The sequence below is a fragment of the Tamandua tetradactyla genome, chromosome X (assembly GCF_023851605.1).
Source record: "Tamandua tetradactyla isolate mTamTet1 chromosome X, mTamTet1.pri, whole genome shotgun sequence".
NCBI classification, from domain to species: Eukaryota; Metazoa; Chordata; class Mammalia; order Pilosa; family Myrmecophagidae; genus Tamandua; species Tamandua tetradactyla.
This window is the reverse complement of record NC_135353.1, coordinates 173,587,557-173,607,676: the sequence shown is the minus strand read 5'-3', so window position 1 is coordinate 173,607,676 and position 20,120 is coordinate 173,587,557. Positions and strand designations below refer to the sequence as shown.

At 51.8% G+C, this 20,120-nt stretch overlaps 1 protein-coding gene across 2 annotated transcripts in view; it reads left to right on the top strand.

Annotated features, from left to right (window-relative positions):
• The first annotated feature begins 526 nt into the window (after positions 1 to 526).
• Positions 527 to 20,120, top strand: part of CSF2RA (colony stimulating factor 2 receptor subunit alpha) — a 28,572-nt gene continuing 8,978 nt past the window's right edge. For both annotated transcript variants that reach the window (XM_077146049.1, XM_077146048.1), the window contains exons 1-6: positions 527 to 621; positions 9,434 to 9,534; positions 14,762 to 14,904; positions 16,260 to 16,383; positions 16,484 to 16,613; positions 16,717 to 16,886. In XM_077146049.1, coding sequence (XP_077002164.1) covers positions 9,459 to 9,534; positions 14,762 to 14,904; positions 16,260 to 16,383; positions 16,484 to 16,613; positions 16,717 to 16,886 — 643 coding nt within the window. In that variant the 5' untranslated portion in view covers positions 527 to 621; positions 9,434 to 9,458. The remainder of the gene's footprint in view (positions 622 to 9,433; positions 9,535 to 14,761; positions 14,905 to 16,259; positions 16,384 to 16,483; positions 16,614 to 16,716; positions 16,887 to 20,120) is intronic.

Below are 20,120 nucleotides of genomic sequence, written 5' to 3'. Positions count from 1 at the left end.
TGCCTCTTTTTGAAAGGCCACCCTCACCTGTCCCCAGGTGTGGGACCCCTCCAGGGCTCTTCTGCTCAGCCCTGTCCCCGATGACCTGTGAACCGGCTCCTGCCCCTCCAGTGGATGACAAATCTGGGGGGGGGAGCTCGGAAAATGTCTGAGGAGTCGGATGAAACTGGACTCGGGCAAGGCATGCACCCGAGACGAGCCAACGCGCCCCGGCCCCCGGCATGCACAGCCTCCATGCGTCACGGCGCTGGACTTAGCGAGCACGAATATTTCTGCACGGAGGCAAGTTCCCAGCACGTCAAAAACCCACCTGAAGTGGGCTTCAAGGCATGTGTACGTGCCTGTGCTCAGGTGTGCAAAGGGTAGTCTGTGCCTCCCCCCCCCCCCCCGGGCTGGTCCAGTGGGTGGGACTGTGCCGGGAGCTGGTAAGCTCACTGGTGACCCAATGCCTTCTGAATGAGGAAGCACAAGGGGGAGGGGGAGCGGGAAGGAGAAGGAACTTCTGACAGCATTCCCCTGCAATCAGTTCTTCGTGCTGTGACGAGGAAGACAGCTTCATGGGAGCTCGGCACACAGACGCAAGGAGAGCAGACTGAAGGAGGAAAGTACCAGCTCCCGGGGGTAAGCCCTTTTCCCTTTTGTTTCGCGCTGTAGGACCTTGTCGGGTTACCGTCGAGCATTTCTTACTCGCGGGTGGCACCTGAGCCCCCAGGAGGCTGTTGGGAAGGACTGGGGTGGGGTGGTGGGAATCTCTGAGGCCCCAGCTGAGGCTGCATGGTGAGGACAGGAGGTTAGCATCCTTTTCGGCAATGCAAGAAGATGCCTTAAGGATGTGAATCCTATTTGAAGTCTGCTCACACGTGTTCAAAAGCAGGTCCTGGACGCACGTTTTCCTGACACCTGCTTAATCCAGAGTCCCCAGCCGGCACCTGCAGTGTGGAGCCCACCCAGGGCTGCAGGGGCTTGGGGACATGGGGTATTCCCTTAACCTTTGTCCGGTGCCCTGACAAATCCGTTTGGCTCCAAATCCAAGCCCTTTAAACGTGGTCTTGGATCAGATTTTGAGTCGAAATATGAGTGAAGCTGATCTGGATAAGATTAAGGTAAATCAGAACACGGGGTAAAGGATGATATCAACTATATTTCGCAACTTCAACCTCTGGGTGAGATCAAAGGGAGAGATGTTTATTGGGTGCAGAATTTATATTTTGGGTAGCACACTTCCTAATTTAACTTGTGTGTCAGTTTGGTTGGACACCATAAGTACCCGGGATCTTCACTAGAGTGTGAGATCTTGTTGGTTTGTCCAGGTTAGTTTGATACCCTGATAAATTCCAGAGTCATCTGGGCAGCAAATAAAGAAGTGTTTGTGAACTCGCCTTGGTGAAATGGGGAGAAAGGAGGAAATAGTTAACTTCTGCATTTGGAGAATTTCTGGTATTCTCACAAGCGGTGGAGACAGCCAAATCAACAGGCTAAGCCCTCGATCTTGGGGTTTGCCCCTACGACACTTATTCCTGCAAAGGATAGGTCAAGTCTACTTAAAATTAGGCCTAAGGGTCACCCCCAGAAAACCTCTTTTGTTGCTCAGATGGGACCTCTCTCTCTAAGCCAAATCAGCAGGTGCCCTGCTGCCCTCACTGCCCTCCCCTCTACGTGAGATATGACCCCCAGGGGTGTAAACCTCCCTGGTAACGTGGGACAGAAAGTCTGGGATGAGCTGGGACCCAGCATCAAGGGATTGAGAAAACCTTCTTGTCCAAAAGGGGAAAGAGAAAAATGAGACAAAGCGTCAGTGGCTGAGAGATTTCAAACAGAGTCAAGAGGTTGTCCTGGAGATTATTCTTCAATATTATATAGATATCTGTTTTTAGTTGATGATGTAATGGAGAGGCTGGAGGGAAGTGCCTGAAACTGTAGAGCTGTGTTCCAGTAGCCATGTTTCTTGAAGATGATTGTATAATGATATAGCTTTTACAGTATGACTTGTGATTGTGAAAACCTCTGATGAGTAAAAAAAAATGGATAAAAACATAAGTAAATAATAGGGGGTACAAAGGTTAGAAAACATTGGGTAGACAGAAATACTAGTGATCAATGAGAGGCAGGGGGAAGGGGGAAGGGATGTATGAGGTTTTTTCTTTTTTCTTTTCATTTCTTTTACTGGAGTGATGCAAATGTTCTAAAAAATGATCACGGTGATGAATATACAACCATGTGATGATATTGTGAAGCATAGATTGTATACCATGTCTGGAATATATGTGTATAAGGGTTTCTCAATAAAAATATTTTTTTAAAAAAGTGGCCCTGGGGTTTAGGGGTCAACTCCTGTTGCCTGCTATGGGCCATGTTTAACAGGAAAGCATCAGCAGTACACAGCAATACCAGGGATAAATAACTGGGGGAGGGACAAGAGTTAAAGGGAGGTTTGGATTTTCTATTTGGTGAGCGTGTGTTTATTGGTTATCTTTCCTTTGGGAACAAGGAAATTATCTAAAATTGAGAGTGTGGATGGACGGTGGGCTTTGAACGCAGGTGGCTGAAGGATGCACTGACTGAGAAGTAGATTGGCGAATGAAAGGGTTTACATACTTCTGGATTTGGGAATGTTGTTTTATATATGTATAACCTGGTTTTTAGAGATAAGAAAAAGGTGATCAGGTTGGGACTAAGGTAATTCAGAATATAGGAGTAAGGACAACATTGTATTTTAGAACTTCACCTACTCTTTGAGACCAAAGGAAGAAAGTTTTATTTTGTCCAGAACATAAATTTTCTGTAGCACATAATCTAACTCAACCTGTCTGGAAAGATCATTTAAACAATTCAAACATAAATACAGGGAGCCCAGAATAAAAAAGGAGAGACTTAATCCTGTATAGCTTAAAGTAATGCCTGGATACATCCCAGAGTATGTTAAGCAGGTAATCAAGAAGTATTGGCAAAGTCCCTTGAGGGATGGGGGGAAAATATGGAAGTATTAAACTTTACCACCAGAAAAATCCCTGACAAACTTTAGGGACAAATATTCGGGACACCCAAATCAATAGGCCATGTCCTTGATCATGAGGCTTACTCTTGTGAAGTTTATGTAGGTAGCAGAGAACCTTAGCCTACCTATAGGCATGCCTAAGTGTTACTTCTGGAGGATCTCTGTTGTTGCTCAGATGTGGCCTCAGTCTCTCTAAGCCCAACTCTGCAAGTGAAATTATTGCCCTCCCCCCTACGTGGGACATGACATCCAGGGGTGAAAGTCTCCCTGGCGACATGGGAGAGGACTCCTTAGGATGAATCCAGACCTGGCACCGTGGGATCAACAATTCCATCTTGACCAAAAGGGGGGAAAGAAGTGTAACAAATAAGGTATCAGTGACAGAAAGAGTTCAAATAGAGTTGAGAAGCTACTCTGGAGGTTGCTCTTACACAAGCTTCAGGTAGACCTTGCTACCTAGCATAACCTGCCAACCCCCAACCAAGACCATTCCAGCCAATCCCAAAGAACACCTAGGGCAATATATGAGATTCCACAAGGGTTCCATGCACTAGGGTAACTTTCCAGAAACCTACAACCTCCAGATGGGTCCCTGGTCCAGATAAGTCCTGAAATGCAGAGAGTCCAGCCTCTCCAGAACATCAGCTAGTTCCATCTCCTTACCCCATATTATTGACAGCCCCTTTTAACATGAAAAAGTTAGAATGGGCATAGTCCAAATACCCCTAAAGATTGGGAGAAAGATCAAAGAGGATGGTAGAGTTATACAGAGAAGGTCAGGTTTAACAAACGAGTATGAGTGCTGAACCATTATATGGATAATTCTTTTACTCTCCAATACCGTACAGCAGCTAGAAATAAATACCTAAAATTGTGGAATTGTCACCCATACCAAACTCTGAAATCCCACGGTGCCAGGTCTGGACTCATCCGTGGGAGTCATCTCCCACGTCTCCAGGGAGACTCTCACCCCTGGATGTCATGTCCCACATAGGGGGGAGGGCAATGCAAATGTATTGTTTTTCTGCATATATTTTATTTTTCACAAAAAAAGAAAAAAATATTGATTGAGGCGATGAATGCAGAGCTATATGATATTGATTGCACACGTTGTATATTGTACAACATGTGAATATATAATATATATCAATAAAAACAAATAATTTGAAAAGGAAGAAAAATAAGTGACCCTGGAGCCAGCAGCAGCAGCTGGAACCGAGCTCATGAGAAAGGAAGCTTCTGTTCGTTGCCAGATCGGCTGGAGTCGGAGCCTGCGTTTGAAGGACATGCCCAAGTGACGCCTGCCCAGGTTAGATTTGAGAAGCCGGGGTGGTACACGGAGCGAGCTCATTTCTGGGCCCTTCTTTCCTGGTTCCATTGCTGTGACTGGAGGAAGTTTGCAGGCTGAGCTCCTGCACGCCAGCTGGTTGTCGATCCGAAAGCCCGTCTATTCTATTTAGAGGCGGAGCTAAGGGGAGAAGTCCCCGTAAAGGGGAAAGAAAACCCAAACTGGCTGAAAACGAAAAGAAGAAGGCAAACCGGGTAGGCGGCTGAGGAGGCGGATGTTGAAAAAGCCGGATCAAAGTGTAAAAGGAAGCAGCAGCAGGCGCGTAAAGGCGTGTCGGAACCCCCGTTTCTCAAATTGGGAAACTGAGGCACAGATTGTTTAAGGGACTGGCTCAGGACCACGGGCCGAGCTAGACCAGAATATTGAGTGTTTTGTCCCTGAATCCAAGGGTTCCGGCTTACCTGGAGCTGAAGGAAAGAGCCCATCAGGAGAACTTTGCATCACAAAGCTCAAAATGTAGGTCTCCCACAGAGGCACAAAAAGTGGCTTTTCTAAAGGCTCAGCCTTTTCAGCTGGCGCCTGGATGGACTCGCGAACCCGAGACCAGCAAATGCTCAGCGGGGAGAGAGCAAATCCAACAGCAGTTCAATGAAAAGCAAATTAAACTCATTCCTGTTAGAAGGACAAGGCAGAGGGACACTCATCGGAGGTCTCTGCAATACCTCTCTGGGCCCGGCGGCCCGGTAAGCCCTGGACATCCACCCCTCGCCAGGGCGGGGCCCCCCCTCTGTGGCCTCTCTGGCTTAGTTTTGGCATCTGAGAAATGGGAATGGTATCCCCTAAGGAGAGCCTACCCACCTCAGGTGCAGCATTTAAGGAAGAAAGAAGCCCAGGCAGAGTCTTTGCTTCAAGGATTGCTATTTTCCACCTTTGATTTTTTAAAATGGCATAAAATATTTACGCAGGTGCCTGAGGTTTTTAGAGCTACCTTGAATTTAGTGCCTCGCTTGCCTCACCCTAATCCTTTATCAAGGTTTCGAATGACGATTCGAATATACCAGGCAGACATTTTCCAGGGGCTTGAGCAAGTGGGCAGTGACCGGGGTGGAGCGGTCCATCTGCGGGGTGAAGCAAGTCCCTCCCACGGCAGGCGGAGGCTGTCCGCTGACCCGCGAGCAGCACAGGGGATACCTTCTCCCACCTGCCCAGCGCCGAACCCCTGAGTCCGAGGGTCCCTGGAGGGAGGGAGGGAGAGGGCAGCAGGTCCGCAGTGGGCAGCAGGTCCGCAGTGCGCCGCAGGGCTTTGCGCGCAGAGGAAGGCGGGGATTCCCGAGACGCTGGCGCGGGGTGGTAGAGGCGCTGGGGCCGGACTGTCCTGCAGCAGGCGGGGCCGCGACAGCGCCGATCCTGGGCGGGCAGCCAAGTGGGGCGTGTCCATTGCCCAGGAGCCAGGGGACGGTTCCCGTTATCAGGGATACGAGGGGGCGAGCCCGTTACCAAGGATACCAGGAGGCATGGGTTGCAGGAGGTGAGGGGCGTGGCCAAGACGCCGGGGGCCCGAGGGAGCTGAGCCTTGCAGCTGCACTGCTCACCCTAAACGAAAGTCGCCAAGGTCAGCGCCTCGGGCAGCTCCCGGCCTCTGCAGCCCCGCCCCCAGAAGCCACGCCCGCCCGAAGCCACGCCCCTTTACAACCACGCCCCTGAAGCCGGGTCCCTGTGCAGCCACGCCCCCTGCAATTCCGCCCCTGAAGCCACGCCCCTCCACGAGCCCCCGCCCTCCTGAAGCCCCGCTCCCACAATCACTCAGCTGTGCAGCCACGCCCTCTGCAATTCCGCCCCCTGAAGCCACGCCCCTCCACAGCCACGCCCCCACGAGCCCCCGCCCTCCTGAAGCCCCGCCCCCACAATCCTCAGCTGTGCAGACACGCCCCCTCTATGCCATGACCATCTATAGCCACGCCCCCAGCGAGGCCCCGCCCTCCTGCAGCCCCTGGAGGGCACGTGAGTGGGGTGGAGGAGGGAGAGATGGCAGGTGCAGGGGCAGCCAGACTGTCTCTGCAGACAGGACGGGAAGGCGTGCAGAGAGAAGGCAGGGGGCAAGGTGGGGGTCAGGTGTTCTCTGCTGGGTGCTGCTTCACCCGAATAGAACACCTGGCTTCTGTCCTGAACCCTTCTGACCTGCTGAACTCAAGGGAAGGAAGGAAGGATGGAAGGACGGAAGGTGTGAGAAAGGAAGGAAGCATGAAGAAGAAAAGAAGAAAGGACAAAAGGAGGGAGGAAGGGAGGGAAGTGGGGAGGGCTAGAGGTCCCAGATGGTTCCTGGTTTCTAGGGCCACGGGCAGGGCCTGGGGTGCAAGGGGTCAGCCCAAGGGCTCTATGGCACTGCCACGTCCACCGTTGGATGAACCTTGGGCTCAAGAGGAGAACACATGCCTCCGCGGCAGCCACAGACTCAGCCGGAGAGGGAAAGATGCTTCCCTGGCTCCAAGGTCCGAGCGACCTCGTGCTGGCTCACACTCCAGCCCCCCATCCCCATGCAACCCTGCCCAGTCCTTCTCGGCACGTCCTTTCATTTGTCCGGAAAATGCCTGCGGAGCAGGGACTGTGCTGGGAGCGCCAGAGCCATCGATTTTGGTGCTTGCGGCTGGCTAACTCTTCGTCCCCAAAGATACCCATGTCCTATCCCTGCTCCCTGGGAGTAAGTGACCTTATGTGGCAAAGGGATGAAGCGAGTATCCTGGATTGTTCAGGGGTGAATCCATGCCATCATAAGAGAGGGACAGGAGGGCCAAGATCAGAGAAGGACAAGGGGCGGCCGCAGCAGAGGTCTCAGTCCAAGAGAAGATGCTTCCTTGCTGACTCTAGAGATGGAAGAGGGAGTCAGGTACCAAGGAATGCAGGTGGCCTCTAGAGCTGGAAAAGGCAGAGAAGTGGGTTCTCCCCGGGAGCTTCGAGGTAAGAGCATGGCTCTGCCCACATCTCAATTTTTCGCCCAGCAAGACCCATTTCAAGCTTCTGGCCTCCACCATCTGTCACACAATGAATGTGCATGGTTTTAAGCCCCCAGGTTTGTGGGAATTGGTTGTAGCAGCCACAAGAGACTCATACAATGCCGGGAGGGGGGAAAAACCTACAAAGCCTGGTCTTTGCTCTCCCAGATCCTCGAGCTGTCGGAGATGATGATAGAAGAAGCAGCTAGAAAGAGGCCCGCAAATGATGGGGCTTCACCCCACAGCTGCCCCAAATTCTTCAGTGTCTTCCCAAGAATCCGGGCGTGGTGTGTGCCTGTCATCGTCCCAGCCAGACGCTCCCCCAACTACCCCTGGTCCTGGCACCTGCTGGGTGCTCTGCACACAAAGCCCTTTCTGTCCTTCCATCCCCGGGACATCCCGTCCCCCGCCCCGTCCCCTCCAGCTCTGTGTGGCCAGTTCCCTCTGCTGGGCTCAGCTGGACCCCCACGATTCATCCTCTTTTTGTGGGGCTTTTTATTGAGATATTCTATGTTTTTATTGAGATAGAATTCCCATTCTCACACCATACATTTCACGCACTTAAAGGGTTCGATTCAGTGGTGTTAGGTATTTTCAGAATTCTCCAGCCATCACCAGAGTCCATTTTGAGCATTGTCATCAATAATAAATGCTGTGCTCTTAGCCACCAGTTCCCAAACCCTCATTTCTCCTCGTCCAAACGCACAGCAAATTCTGATCTACTTTCTATTTCTACAGATGTGCCTATTTCGGATGTTTTGCAAAAATGGAATCCCCCAATACATGTCCTTTTGTGTCTGGTGTCTTTCGTTTAGCATAGTTTTCAAGATTCATTCTTTTTATTGCATGTATCTGTAATTCATTCCTTTTTACGGTCAAATAATATTCCGGTGTGTGCGTAGGACCTTTCTTGTTTATCCCCTCATCTGTGGATGGGCATTTGGGTTGCTTCTTTTTGTGTCAAATATTTTATGCAATTTTTATTTTATTCTTTATGCAAATATTTAGGTTGTCTTTTTTGCTTTTCCGGTGCTGTTCTCTCTGAAGCATAAAAGTTTTCCATTTTGATGACATCCCATTTACATATTTTTTCTTCTGGTACTTGTACTTTTCTGTCATCCCTAAAAAGGAATCGCTGCCTAACTCAAAGTCACAGAGAGTTATGCGTAAGATTTCTTCTAATCATTGTATGGTTGTGCTCTTACATTTAGTTCTTTGCTCCCGCCGAGTTAATTTTTGCACCTAGCATCATTTGTTTTCCTTTTAGCAGTTTGCACAGTCTGTCAACACGTTTACCTGCCAGTTTCTCTGCTTATCTGCCTCTCACCCACTGCTCTGCAGGTACCAGGAGAACTTAGAGGAGTCTGCTGATTGTTTGTGTCTCGGGGAGCAAGGGAGGGGGCGGGAGACAGAGCTCCAGGCTTTGATGCATACATGAATTAACAGATCATTGGGGAGGAAGTAGCTCCAACCTGAGAGCTGCTTTCAACAGCAGGGTTAAATAACATTTCAGGGTTCTATCTTCCTCTCCCCCATTGCCCCTTCCCTCCAGCCATCTTTGTGTACACAGCACATCTTGCCACTTGCCTGCAACTCCACACCAAGGAGGCTCACTCTCCCTGCCTGGGAAGGGTCCACTTCAGCTCCCCGCCTGGGTGTGCTTTCTGATTAGAAAGCAGACAACTTGGACTCTGGTATATGAGTGATGGGGACTCAGGGCCAAGGGGTTCCCCAAATGCTCGACACAGGTGGACCCCATCAGTGGGCTCTGGAGCACAAGTATTGGGGATTCAGGTCAAGGCATCCCCCAAATGCTTGGCACAGGTGGACTGCATCTGGAGCACAGGTATTGGGGAGTCAGGGCTGAAGGGTCCCCCAAATGCTTGGTGGGAGGCCCTGGAGCATGGCCTCTCAGTTGCCCTGTCTCAGGGAGCCCCGAGCCCAGGGAGGTGCCCCAAGCATGCGAGCAACCTGCCCTGTGAAGTGGACACACCCTCAGTCCTGGTGCTGCTTCTGAGTCCAGACCACGGGCTTGTCGGGTCTCTGAGCTGACTGCCACCCTGGGGGTGTCGTGGGTTGCCCTGGACGGTGCCCCTGGGGAAACTGGGGGAGTTCCCAACTTCCCCAACTCCGTGCCTAAGACCTTCTCTGTCTCCCCAGCTCCGCCCGTCCTGTGGGCAGCCCCATGGGTGCCGTGGTGATGGCTGTGCTGCTGGCCGTGCTGCTGGACCCCGCAAACCCCCTGACTCACAACCCCCAAGGTAAGTATGTGGACAGCGTTCACCCTTTCCTGGTGCCGTGGTGCTGGGAACACATCCAGGCCTCTGGATCTAATGTCCTGCTCTTTTCATGTCTCCTTTTCTTATGCTATGTAATGCAACATAGAATTTCCCTTTGTCGGCATTTTTAAGGGTACAACTCGGTGGCGTTATTTTCCCAATGTCATACAGCCATCACCTCCGTCTGCATCCAAAACTTCTCCAATGCAAAACAGAACTCTGCCCATTCAGCAGTAACTTCTGCTCCTCTTCACCCTGGATCCCTGAGACTTCTACTCTACTTTTTGTCTCTATTTCCCCACTCTAGACATTTCAAAACAGCGGTATCAAATAATTCATGACATTTTGTGTCTGGCTTCTTTCCCGCAGCATACTCTTTTCAAGCTCTGTCCATGACGTCTCAGGTATCAGCACTTCATTCCTTTTTCATGGTTGAATAATATTCCTTTGCATGGACAAGCCACATTTTCTTTATCCAATCATCGGTTGATGGACCCTCGGTGATTCAGTTTGCTAACGTTGCCTCAATGTGAGATACCAGAAATGGGTTGGCTTTTGCAATGGGGATTTATTAGTTTACAAATTTACAGTTCTAATGCCATGAAACTGTAATCTGTGGCTTCAGCTCCTGGTTCCAGGGGCTCTTCTGCCTTCCGTGGGTTCTCTCTTAGCATCTCCAGGGCTTTTCTCTCTGAGTTCTCAGGGCTTTTTCTGTCCTCTAACGTCTCATAAAAGAGTCCAGTAAGACCCAACTTGAAAGGGGTGGGTCACAAATGCACGGAAACAACCTAACCCCAAGTCCCCATGCACACCAGGAATGGAGTGAAAGAATACGGTATTTTCTTGGGGACAGGACAGCTCCAAACCACCACACCTGGGTGGCTTCCACCTTTTCACAATTGTGAGCAATGCCACTATGGACTTTGGAGTACCAGGATGTGTTTGTGTCCCTGCTTTCAGTTTCTTTGGTTCTATTCCTAGAAGAAGGACTGCCAGGGTCAGATGGTAAATCTGTTTAATTTTCTGAGGAACCCATCAGAGGGTTTCCCACCATTTTACATTCGGCCAGCACTGCCCTCGGGTCCCGAATTCATTTGACCTGTAACGCTTCCTGCCTCCTGTAGGTCCAACCCCTGCCCTGTGAAGTCAGTCCTTTCTGCAGACGAGGGCACTGAGGCTCAGAGCCTCCGTGATTTCCTCTAAGAACATGTGGCTGCTGGTGGGGCGAAGATTAGGGTTTCTGCTTTCTGCATGGGGCTTTTCGTTTCCATCGGGCACTGAGGCAGCTCGCCTGCCCAGAACCTGGACGAAAGGGCATGGAGGGTTTTCCTTGGAGACGGTGTGAGGGTGCAGCATGAGGATGCATCTGCGTTCATACCACCAACTGGAGGGGACGGGCTCCCCTTCTCCAGCTCGGACTGACTCCCCCCGGGCAGCTCGGCAGGGCTGCGGGTTGGGGCCTGCGGTGCCTGAGGTCACCTCACACCCAGCTGTGCCCTTGGCCAGGATGGGGCTTCTCCTCCTGGGGTTCCCCACGGGGAATAGGTCCCTGGAGCCCCTCGCCCACTCCTTGTGCTGGGAGCTCCCGGGGCAGAGGGGAGGCCAGGGCTCTGGGGCGGGGCTAGCGGGAAGGTGGCAGGATCCAGGTGAGTGTCTGCCTGGGGCCCTGGTCAGGAGACTCGCACCCGAGACCCACCTGGTCAAGCAGAGCGTGGGAACCTAAGAAAGGCCAGAGAGAGGCATTCCTGGGGAAGCAGGATGTGTGCCTTCTCCTTACAGGCATGCAGAGCTGCCTGGGAATTGTCAGATGTGCTGTGCGGTGGAATGCTGCATGGTGTGGGAGCCTGTGTGCTCATGGGTGTGAGTGCATGTGCAACCACGTGTGTGTTTAGAGTGTGTTTGTACATGGAACAGTGTGCATGGGTGTGTTTGGGTGTGTTTCTCACTACTAAGCCCTGTTGTTATTGCAAAAGTTTTGCCTTCCTAGTGGGTGGGGAAAGGAGCCCCCAAATTTGCTGGAGGGTGGGGGAGGCTGGAGAAGACAGGCTGAGCAGACAGGGCTAGGGAACATGAGCTCTGGGTCTGGGGGGTGAGCTCTCAGGGCTGGGGGTGAGTTCTCAGGGCTGGGGGTAAGCTCTCAGGGCTAGTAGATGAGGTCTCAGGGCTGGGGGTGAGGTCTCAGGGCTGGTAGATGAGAACTCAGGGCTGGAGTGAGCTCTCAGGACTGGTAGATGAGCTCTCAGGACTGGGGGTGAGCTCTCAGGGCTGGTGGATGAGGTCTCAGGATTGGGGGTGAACTCTAAGAGGTGGGGTTGAGGTCTCAGGGCTGGGGGTGAGCTGTCAGAGCTGGGGGTGAGCTCTCAGCGCTGGTAGATGAAGTCTCAGGGCTGTGGGTGAGGTCTCAGGGCTGGTAGATGAGAACTCAGGGCTGGATTGAGCTCTCAGAACTGGTAGATGAGCTCTCAGGACTGGGGGTGAGCTCTCAGAGGTGGGGTTGAGCTCTCAGGGATGGTGGATGAGGTCTCAGGGCTGGAAGTGAGCTCTCAGGGCTGGGCAGGTGGGCGAGGTGACTCTGAGGCAGGAGTGCAGTAAAGCAGGGAAGGGAATGGGGAGCTTTTGCCTGTGGGGAACCGAATTTCAGGCTCGAGGGAGAGTGAGAACATGGAGCCGTCAGTCCTGAGGTCAATGATGACTCAAGGAGGCCTGTGGTTCCCTCTCCAGCAGCAGAGGAGCCGCCTGTTCGAGATGGCCTCCATGGGGAGAAGCTGTCTTGAACTGCTCCGGTTGAGTGGGGTCCAGGCGTGCAGATGGGCTGCCCTGAGAGCAGACAATGCCCGGTGGTCTGGGGATGAGGGCTGAAGAAGGACGAACCACGTGCCAGATTCTGGGCATGTTATCTTACAATCATCCCCCACTCTCCAAACACTACAGAGGAGGGGACAGGGCCACAGGGGCATGGTGACCTGCCCCAGGTGTCCCAGCGAGCAGGTATAACTGGAGTGGAAGCCCAGAAGTGGCATTTTGGCTGCACTCATGTTGCCTCTTCACCCGCTGTGAAGCATCTGGCACCACCTGAAAGATCGTGAATGGCCTCAAAATACCAGCAGGTGCTAAAGGCAATGACCCAACAATAGCTACGTGGGGACAACAAAATACCCCTGCCCTGCAGGTACACACAGGTCAACAGGCCATCCTTCAACTTTAGGACAGAAAAAAAGGTGAAAAACACAATTAACCTTGAAGGAATAGACTCAGGGTTTTGGGATGTGAGCGACTTGGCTGTAAGACATTTGCTGGGGTGTTTAGGAAATCGGCGTTGTTAGATGCAGTGGGAATCGGGGGCCACAGTGGAGAGCAGTATTTCGAGAGAGACAATTTCCTCCAAGGTGAACTCACCTGTCTTCCAGGTGAAGAAATTTTGCACACAAGCATTCGCAGGGCTCGAAAGGGAAAGCATTGTGCCCCCCCCCCCAAGTGTTCTCAGGGATCCCTCGCCAGGATTCCCAAAATGACTGTTTGCCTGCGCTTTTCTTTTGAGGCCTTTTGTCAGCCTTTTAGAGTAGACACAATGATATTTTGTTTGATGACAAGGGAGAGTAAGGAACAGAGAAGTTATGTATCTGGGTGGAAGTCACACAGCCGTCAAGGGGCAGCTCAGAGGCTGAAACCCAGCCCAGGTGTCCTTCAGAACTGACAGCACCCTATTTTTGTCCCCCTGAGAAACTGGACAGGGGGAACTGAGGGTCTGGTGGTCTCCCCTTCCTTCACACCAAGACCATTTGGGACCCTTCACTGGTCAGCTATCAGGTGTCCAGAGGATGCAGTGTGACTGTCCTCTTGCATGTTGTATGTGGGACACAGTGACTCTGCTCTGAGCCTCAGCGCAAGCCGTTCACGGTGTTTTTGCGAGTCGGGATAAACTCAAGGGTGCAGGGGCTCTTCCCAGAACCCATGGGCTCAGGTGGGGAGTCAAGGCCATTAGAACCTTTGGGGCCAGGTGGCGTTTCTTCTCAGAAGTGCTGTGTGCTTTTGAGGAAGGGGAGGCCTCCAGGAAGCAGTAGGGAGTGTGGGGCATCAAGAAACTCAGGCTGGGACCTAGAATGAGGAGGAGGCACAGTGTGGGAGTGCCAGGAGATGTGGGAGCGAGGGGGTGATTGCAGGGTAAGCATTCCCCCTGGGGAGCGGGCAAGGAAGCCCAGGCAGGAGGGAGAAAGGGGCCACCTGCAGGACAGGTGATGGGGCAGTGGAGAGAGAGACAGAGACCCCCCACCCAAATGAGGACAAGCAGAGGCTCTGTATGCAAAGCTTGCTTTCATCAGGCAGGGAGTGCATTGAGCAGGGACCCAGAGGCAGGCTGGGGGGCAGGAGATGCTCACAATGGGAAAAGGTGAGATTTCAGAGGAGGCTGTTGGTGTGGGGAGGCTAGAGACGGGCTCTCTAGATGTGGGGTGTTTTCATTGGCTAAAGCTGCCAGAATGCAGCACGCCAGAGATGCATCAGCTTTAAATAAAGGGATTTGTTTAGCTCCAAATTTAGAACATTCAGAGAAGAGGCAGCTAGCTCTCATCTGAGGTTCTCCATGGCCTCCTTGCTTGGCTTCTGGGTTCCAATGGCTTTCCCTGGAGCGATTCCTTTCTGTATCTCCAAACATCTGGGCTGAGCTGCGAGTGCCGAACTGAGGTGGGCTGAGCTGTGAAGCTCTCTTCGGACCTCTCTCCTTCTCCAGCGCCTTACATTAAACCTCACTCTTTGTGGAAGGCTCTGTCCTTGGCTGATCAGCCATAGAGGAAGCTCACATGCTGATGATTCAAGTCCACAGAAATAGAACAACGGGGTGTCATTACCTGGCCAGGTGGACACCTGAATATCTACCACAAGGGGCAGCCCATGGGATGGGTTAGGGGCGGGTATTTGGTTTTCTCTGGTTGGTTGGAAGCATGGACATGAGGGAAATGGTCAGCTATGGACGTAGTCCTCACTATGGCACGGTAGCTTCCTGGACTGGCGTGGCAGATGGTGGGTGGGTCAGAGTGTTATTTTCCTATGTGCCCTGGCCATTGTCCATTTGCCTATTTGGCCTCTCCAGAGTGAGTTTCCCACAGAGTCCCTCGTCTTCATTTAGAAGGCTCGGATGTGTTGGTCCGGCAACGTGGAGACGGGAGATGCGTAATTTGTAAATCCAGTCCCCCACCCCCTCTCCCATGTGCAGATTTTACAACCAGCCAGCCAGCCTTGACTCTCAACATGAAGTTTGACCCAAGGAAAATGGAATTATCTTGGGACTGCAAAGAAAATGTGACCAACGTGGCATGTTCAATGATTCACAAAGAAAAGGGACCGATTACAAAGAAGGTAAGATGGGCTTTGCATGTCCAGTTCCCAGACTATTTGAAGTGTGCATCAGGAAAGCCCCAGGGCAAGTTTCAAGCACAGGCATGACAGGGGGCAAATTTAGGAGCCCTGACTCAGGCCCAAGGGGTGCTCCAGGGAGCAGGTCCCTCGGGGGCTGAGAAGCACCGTGGGGAATGTCCTAAAGAAAGGGAGGGAGGGAGGCTGGCAGGTGTGGCCGGCAGATGAGCTGGGTCTGCAGAGGAAGGAGGCGAGGTAAGGAGTGGGGAAAAGCATCGGGGTTCATCCAGCCTCATGCCAGGCTTTAAGAAAGAGGATGGGAGAGGAAGCATGGAAGAGAGAACGGGGCGTGAGTGGACAAGCAAGAAAGAAAAAGAGAAGAGAGACAGGGAGCCCCAGAGGACAGAGAGAGAGAGAGAGGAATTATAAAGTGACTTAAAACATCAGCTGGGTGGGAACTAAATTGGGCAGCGGCGGGTGACCTCACCTGGTTACAGTTTGCAGCCCAGCCTGGCACATAGAACGGCTCCAGGGAACCTGGCAGGGGCAGAGGGAGGGTTTTGGGGAGTCCGTGGCCATGGGGGAGCCCCCAGCCAGAGCCTGAAACCACAGGGGGTGGATTTGCAGAGGGGGTGGGACCCCAGCTGGATGGGGAAATTTAGCTCCCTCCCCTCCCATCCCGTCCCCCCAGGATAAGGAAATGGGGAGAGCTGGCAATATTGCAGGGCAGAGATGGGGAGGGGGCTGCACGGCTTGGTGTGGAGACCCCAGGTGGGTCCCCACTGTTCCTGATTTTTCCAGGGGACAGCAGCCTTCAGCCCCCCACAGTGGATTTCAAATGCTGTTATCCCTGCAGGCTGGTGTGACTTAGGAAAAAAAAAAAAACACCCACCTGTCATTGCAGCCTTTTATTCGCTTAAATCCCCAAAGATCAGTTAAAGACTCAACATAATACTCAGGGAAAAAAAGTATCCTTGGCTCTGTCTTTGCAATGGAAATGAAATGGATACATTGGTAGCAAGGTTGGCTGGTTGGAAACAATGTAAATATTTCTCCTGTGGGAGGGAAAAGGCACAAAATCGCCTGCGGTTGGCTCCATGGGGGGTTAGTGGATTTCCGTAGGACCAAGCCATGGTCTCCCAGGAGCTTGCTGGAGAGCTGGGGCATGAAAGTAAGTCCTCATTTTAATGAGAGATCCCTCGGTCCCCGTGGACATGAGCATTTAACTGTGTTTCCACGGAGGACGTCAACAGAGAGGTTTCAGCGAGTGGGGACAAGCGGCTTCCTGGGGTCCCTGCAAACCCCAGAACAAAACAGAAAACTGACCTGTCATCCACTGGGCAATTGCAACTTTTCAGCCCAAGGAGAAAACCTGTCAGTGCACCTTCTCACCGCTTCCTCTGCAAGACGGAGTTGGTTTTATGGTTGAAATAAATATCAATCAAAGACCGTTCGTGGAAAAACTGTTCTATGAAAATTCAGGTAGGAAAAGCCTTTTGCTCCCTCGTTGCCATCCCACCGGCATGGAATCGAGCCCCTCTTGACCTCATGCACCAACGGTTGTGTCTCTGCTGCTCCTAAGGAGAGGAAGGCACGGCCGCAGGCAACTTCTCCTGCTTTATCTACAACGCACATCTCATGAACTGCACCTGGGTAAGGGGTCCCATGGCCCCAAGCGACATCCAGTATTATTTTTATATACTAGACTTAAGGTAAGTGCTGAGCTGAGATAAAACGCCATGGGAAATAGAGGGAAGGGGGGTGTGTGTGGGGGGGGAGCCCTGATCCTTCTCTGAAAACGTTGGACTCTTGCAGGGGACAGGAGACGGAGTGTCCCCGGTATGTAAAGGATTCAGGCACGCACGTCGGCTGTCACATGGACCACCTCCCAAAACTTTCATTCTACAATTATTTTCTGGTGAATGGTACCAGCCAGGAGATGGGAATCCAGTTCTCCGATTTATTTGTGTCTCTACAGCAAATAGGTGAGGAAAAGGACTTTCCTTTGGCTGCTTTCTGTCTGTCTGTGTCGACCGAATTCCCCTCTCTTTGTAAGGACTCTTAGCCTATTGCATTAGATCCCACCCTGCTCCAATTTGGCCTCATCTTAATGAATCCCATCCTCGAAGATCTGGTCTCCAAGCAAGGTCACATTTGCAGGTGCTGGGCTGGGACTCCCACATGTCTTTTTGGGGGGAGACACAGTTCAACCCACAAAAGTTGGTCAGAGGACGTGCAGATGCTTCTGTGATAATAACTTGGGAGCAGGTGACATGAATTTCTTACGGGAGCTATTGAGTCCTTCTTGCCACCCACGAAGGGAAATTCTGCACTCATCCCTGGGCTACAAAGGAGGAGAAGAAACCTGGGAATTCCACTGTGCGAGGTCACACCAGTAGTAGTGGGTCCACTCCATAAGACCCACTGAGAGTATCTACCGTGAGTGAAAGGTAGATACCGTGCCTGTTTGGAGCTCACACTGGAGGCAAAACATCACCCATGCAAGTGAAAAAAAGAAATAGCACCACGAGCAAAGGTTGGCTGTTGGCGGGAATGGGATAAACGTAAGGGAGGGGAAACAGCAGATGGAATGTATGAGGTTCCTCTCGCCACTATAACAAATTGTGCAAACCCACTCATTCGAGGTAGCACACATTTGTTACCTTACAGTCTGGGAGTCGAAGTCTGACACAGATCTGGTGGGTTGGAAGCTAGGTGTCAGGGCAAGGTTGTTCTGGAGACTCCAGGGGAGAATCCATTCCTTGCTTCTAGAAGCTTCTTTGGCTTGGGGTCCTTCCTCCATTTCCAAAGAGCATCACTCCAACCTCTGCCTCACCCTCCCATCTCCATGCCTAAGCCTGACCTCCTGCCTTCCTCTTAAAAGGACCCCTGTGATTGCATGGGGATCCCCCCAAATACCATGGGATAATCCCCCATCTCAGGAGTCCTAACGTCATCCCATCTGCAAAGTTTCCTTTTGCCATGTGATGTAACGAATTTGCAGATTCTGGGATAAGGACACGGGCTTCATATGCAGCCGATCTATCTTTGAGAAGGTGCCACCAAAGCCACACAACTAATGGGGAACTGGAAAAGCCAATATCCGCGAGGGAGGATGTCACATTCAGAGGCATGGGGCAGCAAGATCGGGGAACCCCAAGGGAACTGGTGTGGAGACAGGCTCAGACTTTATTCTCGTTGAGCATTGGAGGCCCTATGTGGTCTCGAAAGGAGACCCTTTTGTTCTGGAAAGAATCTCTAATTGCTGCAATCCACAGGGAATGGAGATGGACCATGCAAGAGAAGGGACACCATCTGAGGACAGCTGGAGTCTCCTAGGTGACAGGTGGTGGCTCCAGCTAAAGAGCAGGGGACAGAAGTGGCTGGCTTCTCGGGCCGGCGGTTATAAAAGAACCATCCCGTGTTTCCAGGCCAGGAAGCGCCTGTGTCAAGAGCTCCCACTGCACAGCCTCGAAAGGGACTTTCCTAGGCATCACCTTGTGTCCCCAAGCCCCAGACAAGTTTAGAAGGAAAGGTTTGGGATCTGCGTCTTGCAATAGATGACACCCATCTCCCCCTTCTTCTCCAGGCTAAAAAGTGGGGGGAAGAAATGCAGGGATGAGACTGCAGAGGATAGTAGGTGCCCCTGCCGTGACAGCGAGACTTTCCAAAAAGACAAATGTCTAACCCTAGGAGGTCTCGGGTTGTTCCAATCGTGCGGCTGTTGATCAAAGTGTGGTCGGATCTCCTTTTGGAGCTGTCCTGCAGAGCAGTGGCGAGCTTTCCAAATACTCTTCAGCCAGGTGGTCCTTGACAAGTGGAAATACGTTTTAGGAGCCAAGTTCTGACAATTCGGGCAAAGCTACTTTTAGCTAGGAGCAAAATGTGTCTAGCGGGGGTGGACAGGGACTGATTGGTCTCAGATTGGTTGTAAATCGCTGGAGACGTTGAGGGCCGAGAATGGAAATAACAACAATCTCCTATAGCTACACCTTTTGGGGAGACTTAGTTGGCCCCCCTTTCCTGCTGGCTGTGTCATCAGAGAGACGATGAGCATCCCTAAACCAGACTGCATGGTGGCCCCCCCAAGTTCACATCCACCGAGAACCTCAGGGTGTGACCTCCTTTAATTTGGAAAGAGGGTCTTTGCAGATGTAGTTAGTTAAGTGGAGGCTGTGCTGGAAGTGGTGGTGATGGATAATGCGGTAAGACGGGTGTCTCTTTAAGAAGAGGAGAAGATTATGGGAAGGCAGAGTTTGGGGTGAAGCAGCCACAAAGCGAGGAGCCCCCAGAAGCAAAAGAACAGGAAGGAGCCTCTCCTAGAGCCCCCAGAAGGAACCAAACCCACAGATATCTTCATTTTGAACTTCTGGTCTGCACGATGTGAGGGAGAAACATCTGTGCTGTCTGAGGATCCCCAGTTAATGGGGCTTTGCTACAGCAATCCCGGGGAACTAAGACACTCTGCAAATCTTGCTGTTTTCATTTGCTAAAGCGGGCAGAAATGCAAAAATACCTGAAACGGGTTGGCTTTTGCAAAGGGCTTTTATTAAGTTATACGTTTATAGTTCTAAGGCCATAAAAATGTCCAAACTAAGGCATCCAGGAAAAGATACGTGCACTCAAGGAAGGGCTAGGGATGTTCGGGGTTTCTCTGCCAGCTGGGAAGGCCCATGACGATGTCTGCTAGTTTTCTCTCCTGGCTTCTCGTTTCAAATGGCTTCCCCAGGGGCCTTTTTTATCTGCATCTCCAAAGGTCTCTGGCTGTGTGCACTCTGAAGCTTTTCCCAAATGGTTCCCTCTTGAAGGGCTCGAGGAAGCAACCCCCCCTTGACTGGGTGGAGACACACCTCCTTGGAGACCGTCCCATCAAAAGGTCCCAGCCACAATTGGGGGTCCCATCTCCATGGAAACAACTGAATCAGAATCTCCCACCCAGCAATGTTGAATCAGGATTAAAGGACATGGCTTTTCTGGGGATCCTCGGCAGTTTCAAACTGGCACACTTACCTTCTTACTTTTAAAATGGAGGGAAATGACGGAACCTGGTTATCTGTGGTTTGCCAGGATTAGGGAGCTTCTCTGCATCGTATGGAATGAGGGGAGCTCAGATGTCACTTACAGCATCTGCCTCTCCTTTTCCTCTTTACTGAGCTGTGACAAAACCCAGCCATGCTGTTGCCTGCCCCTGAAAAAAAAGTGAAGGTGCCTCAAATGCC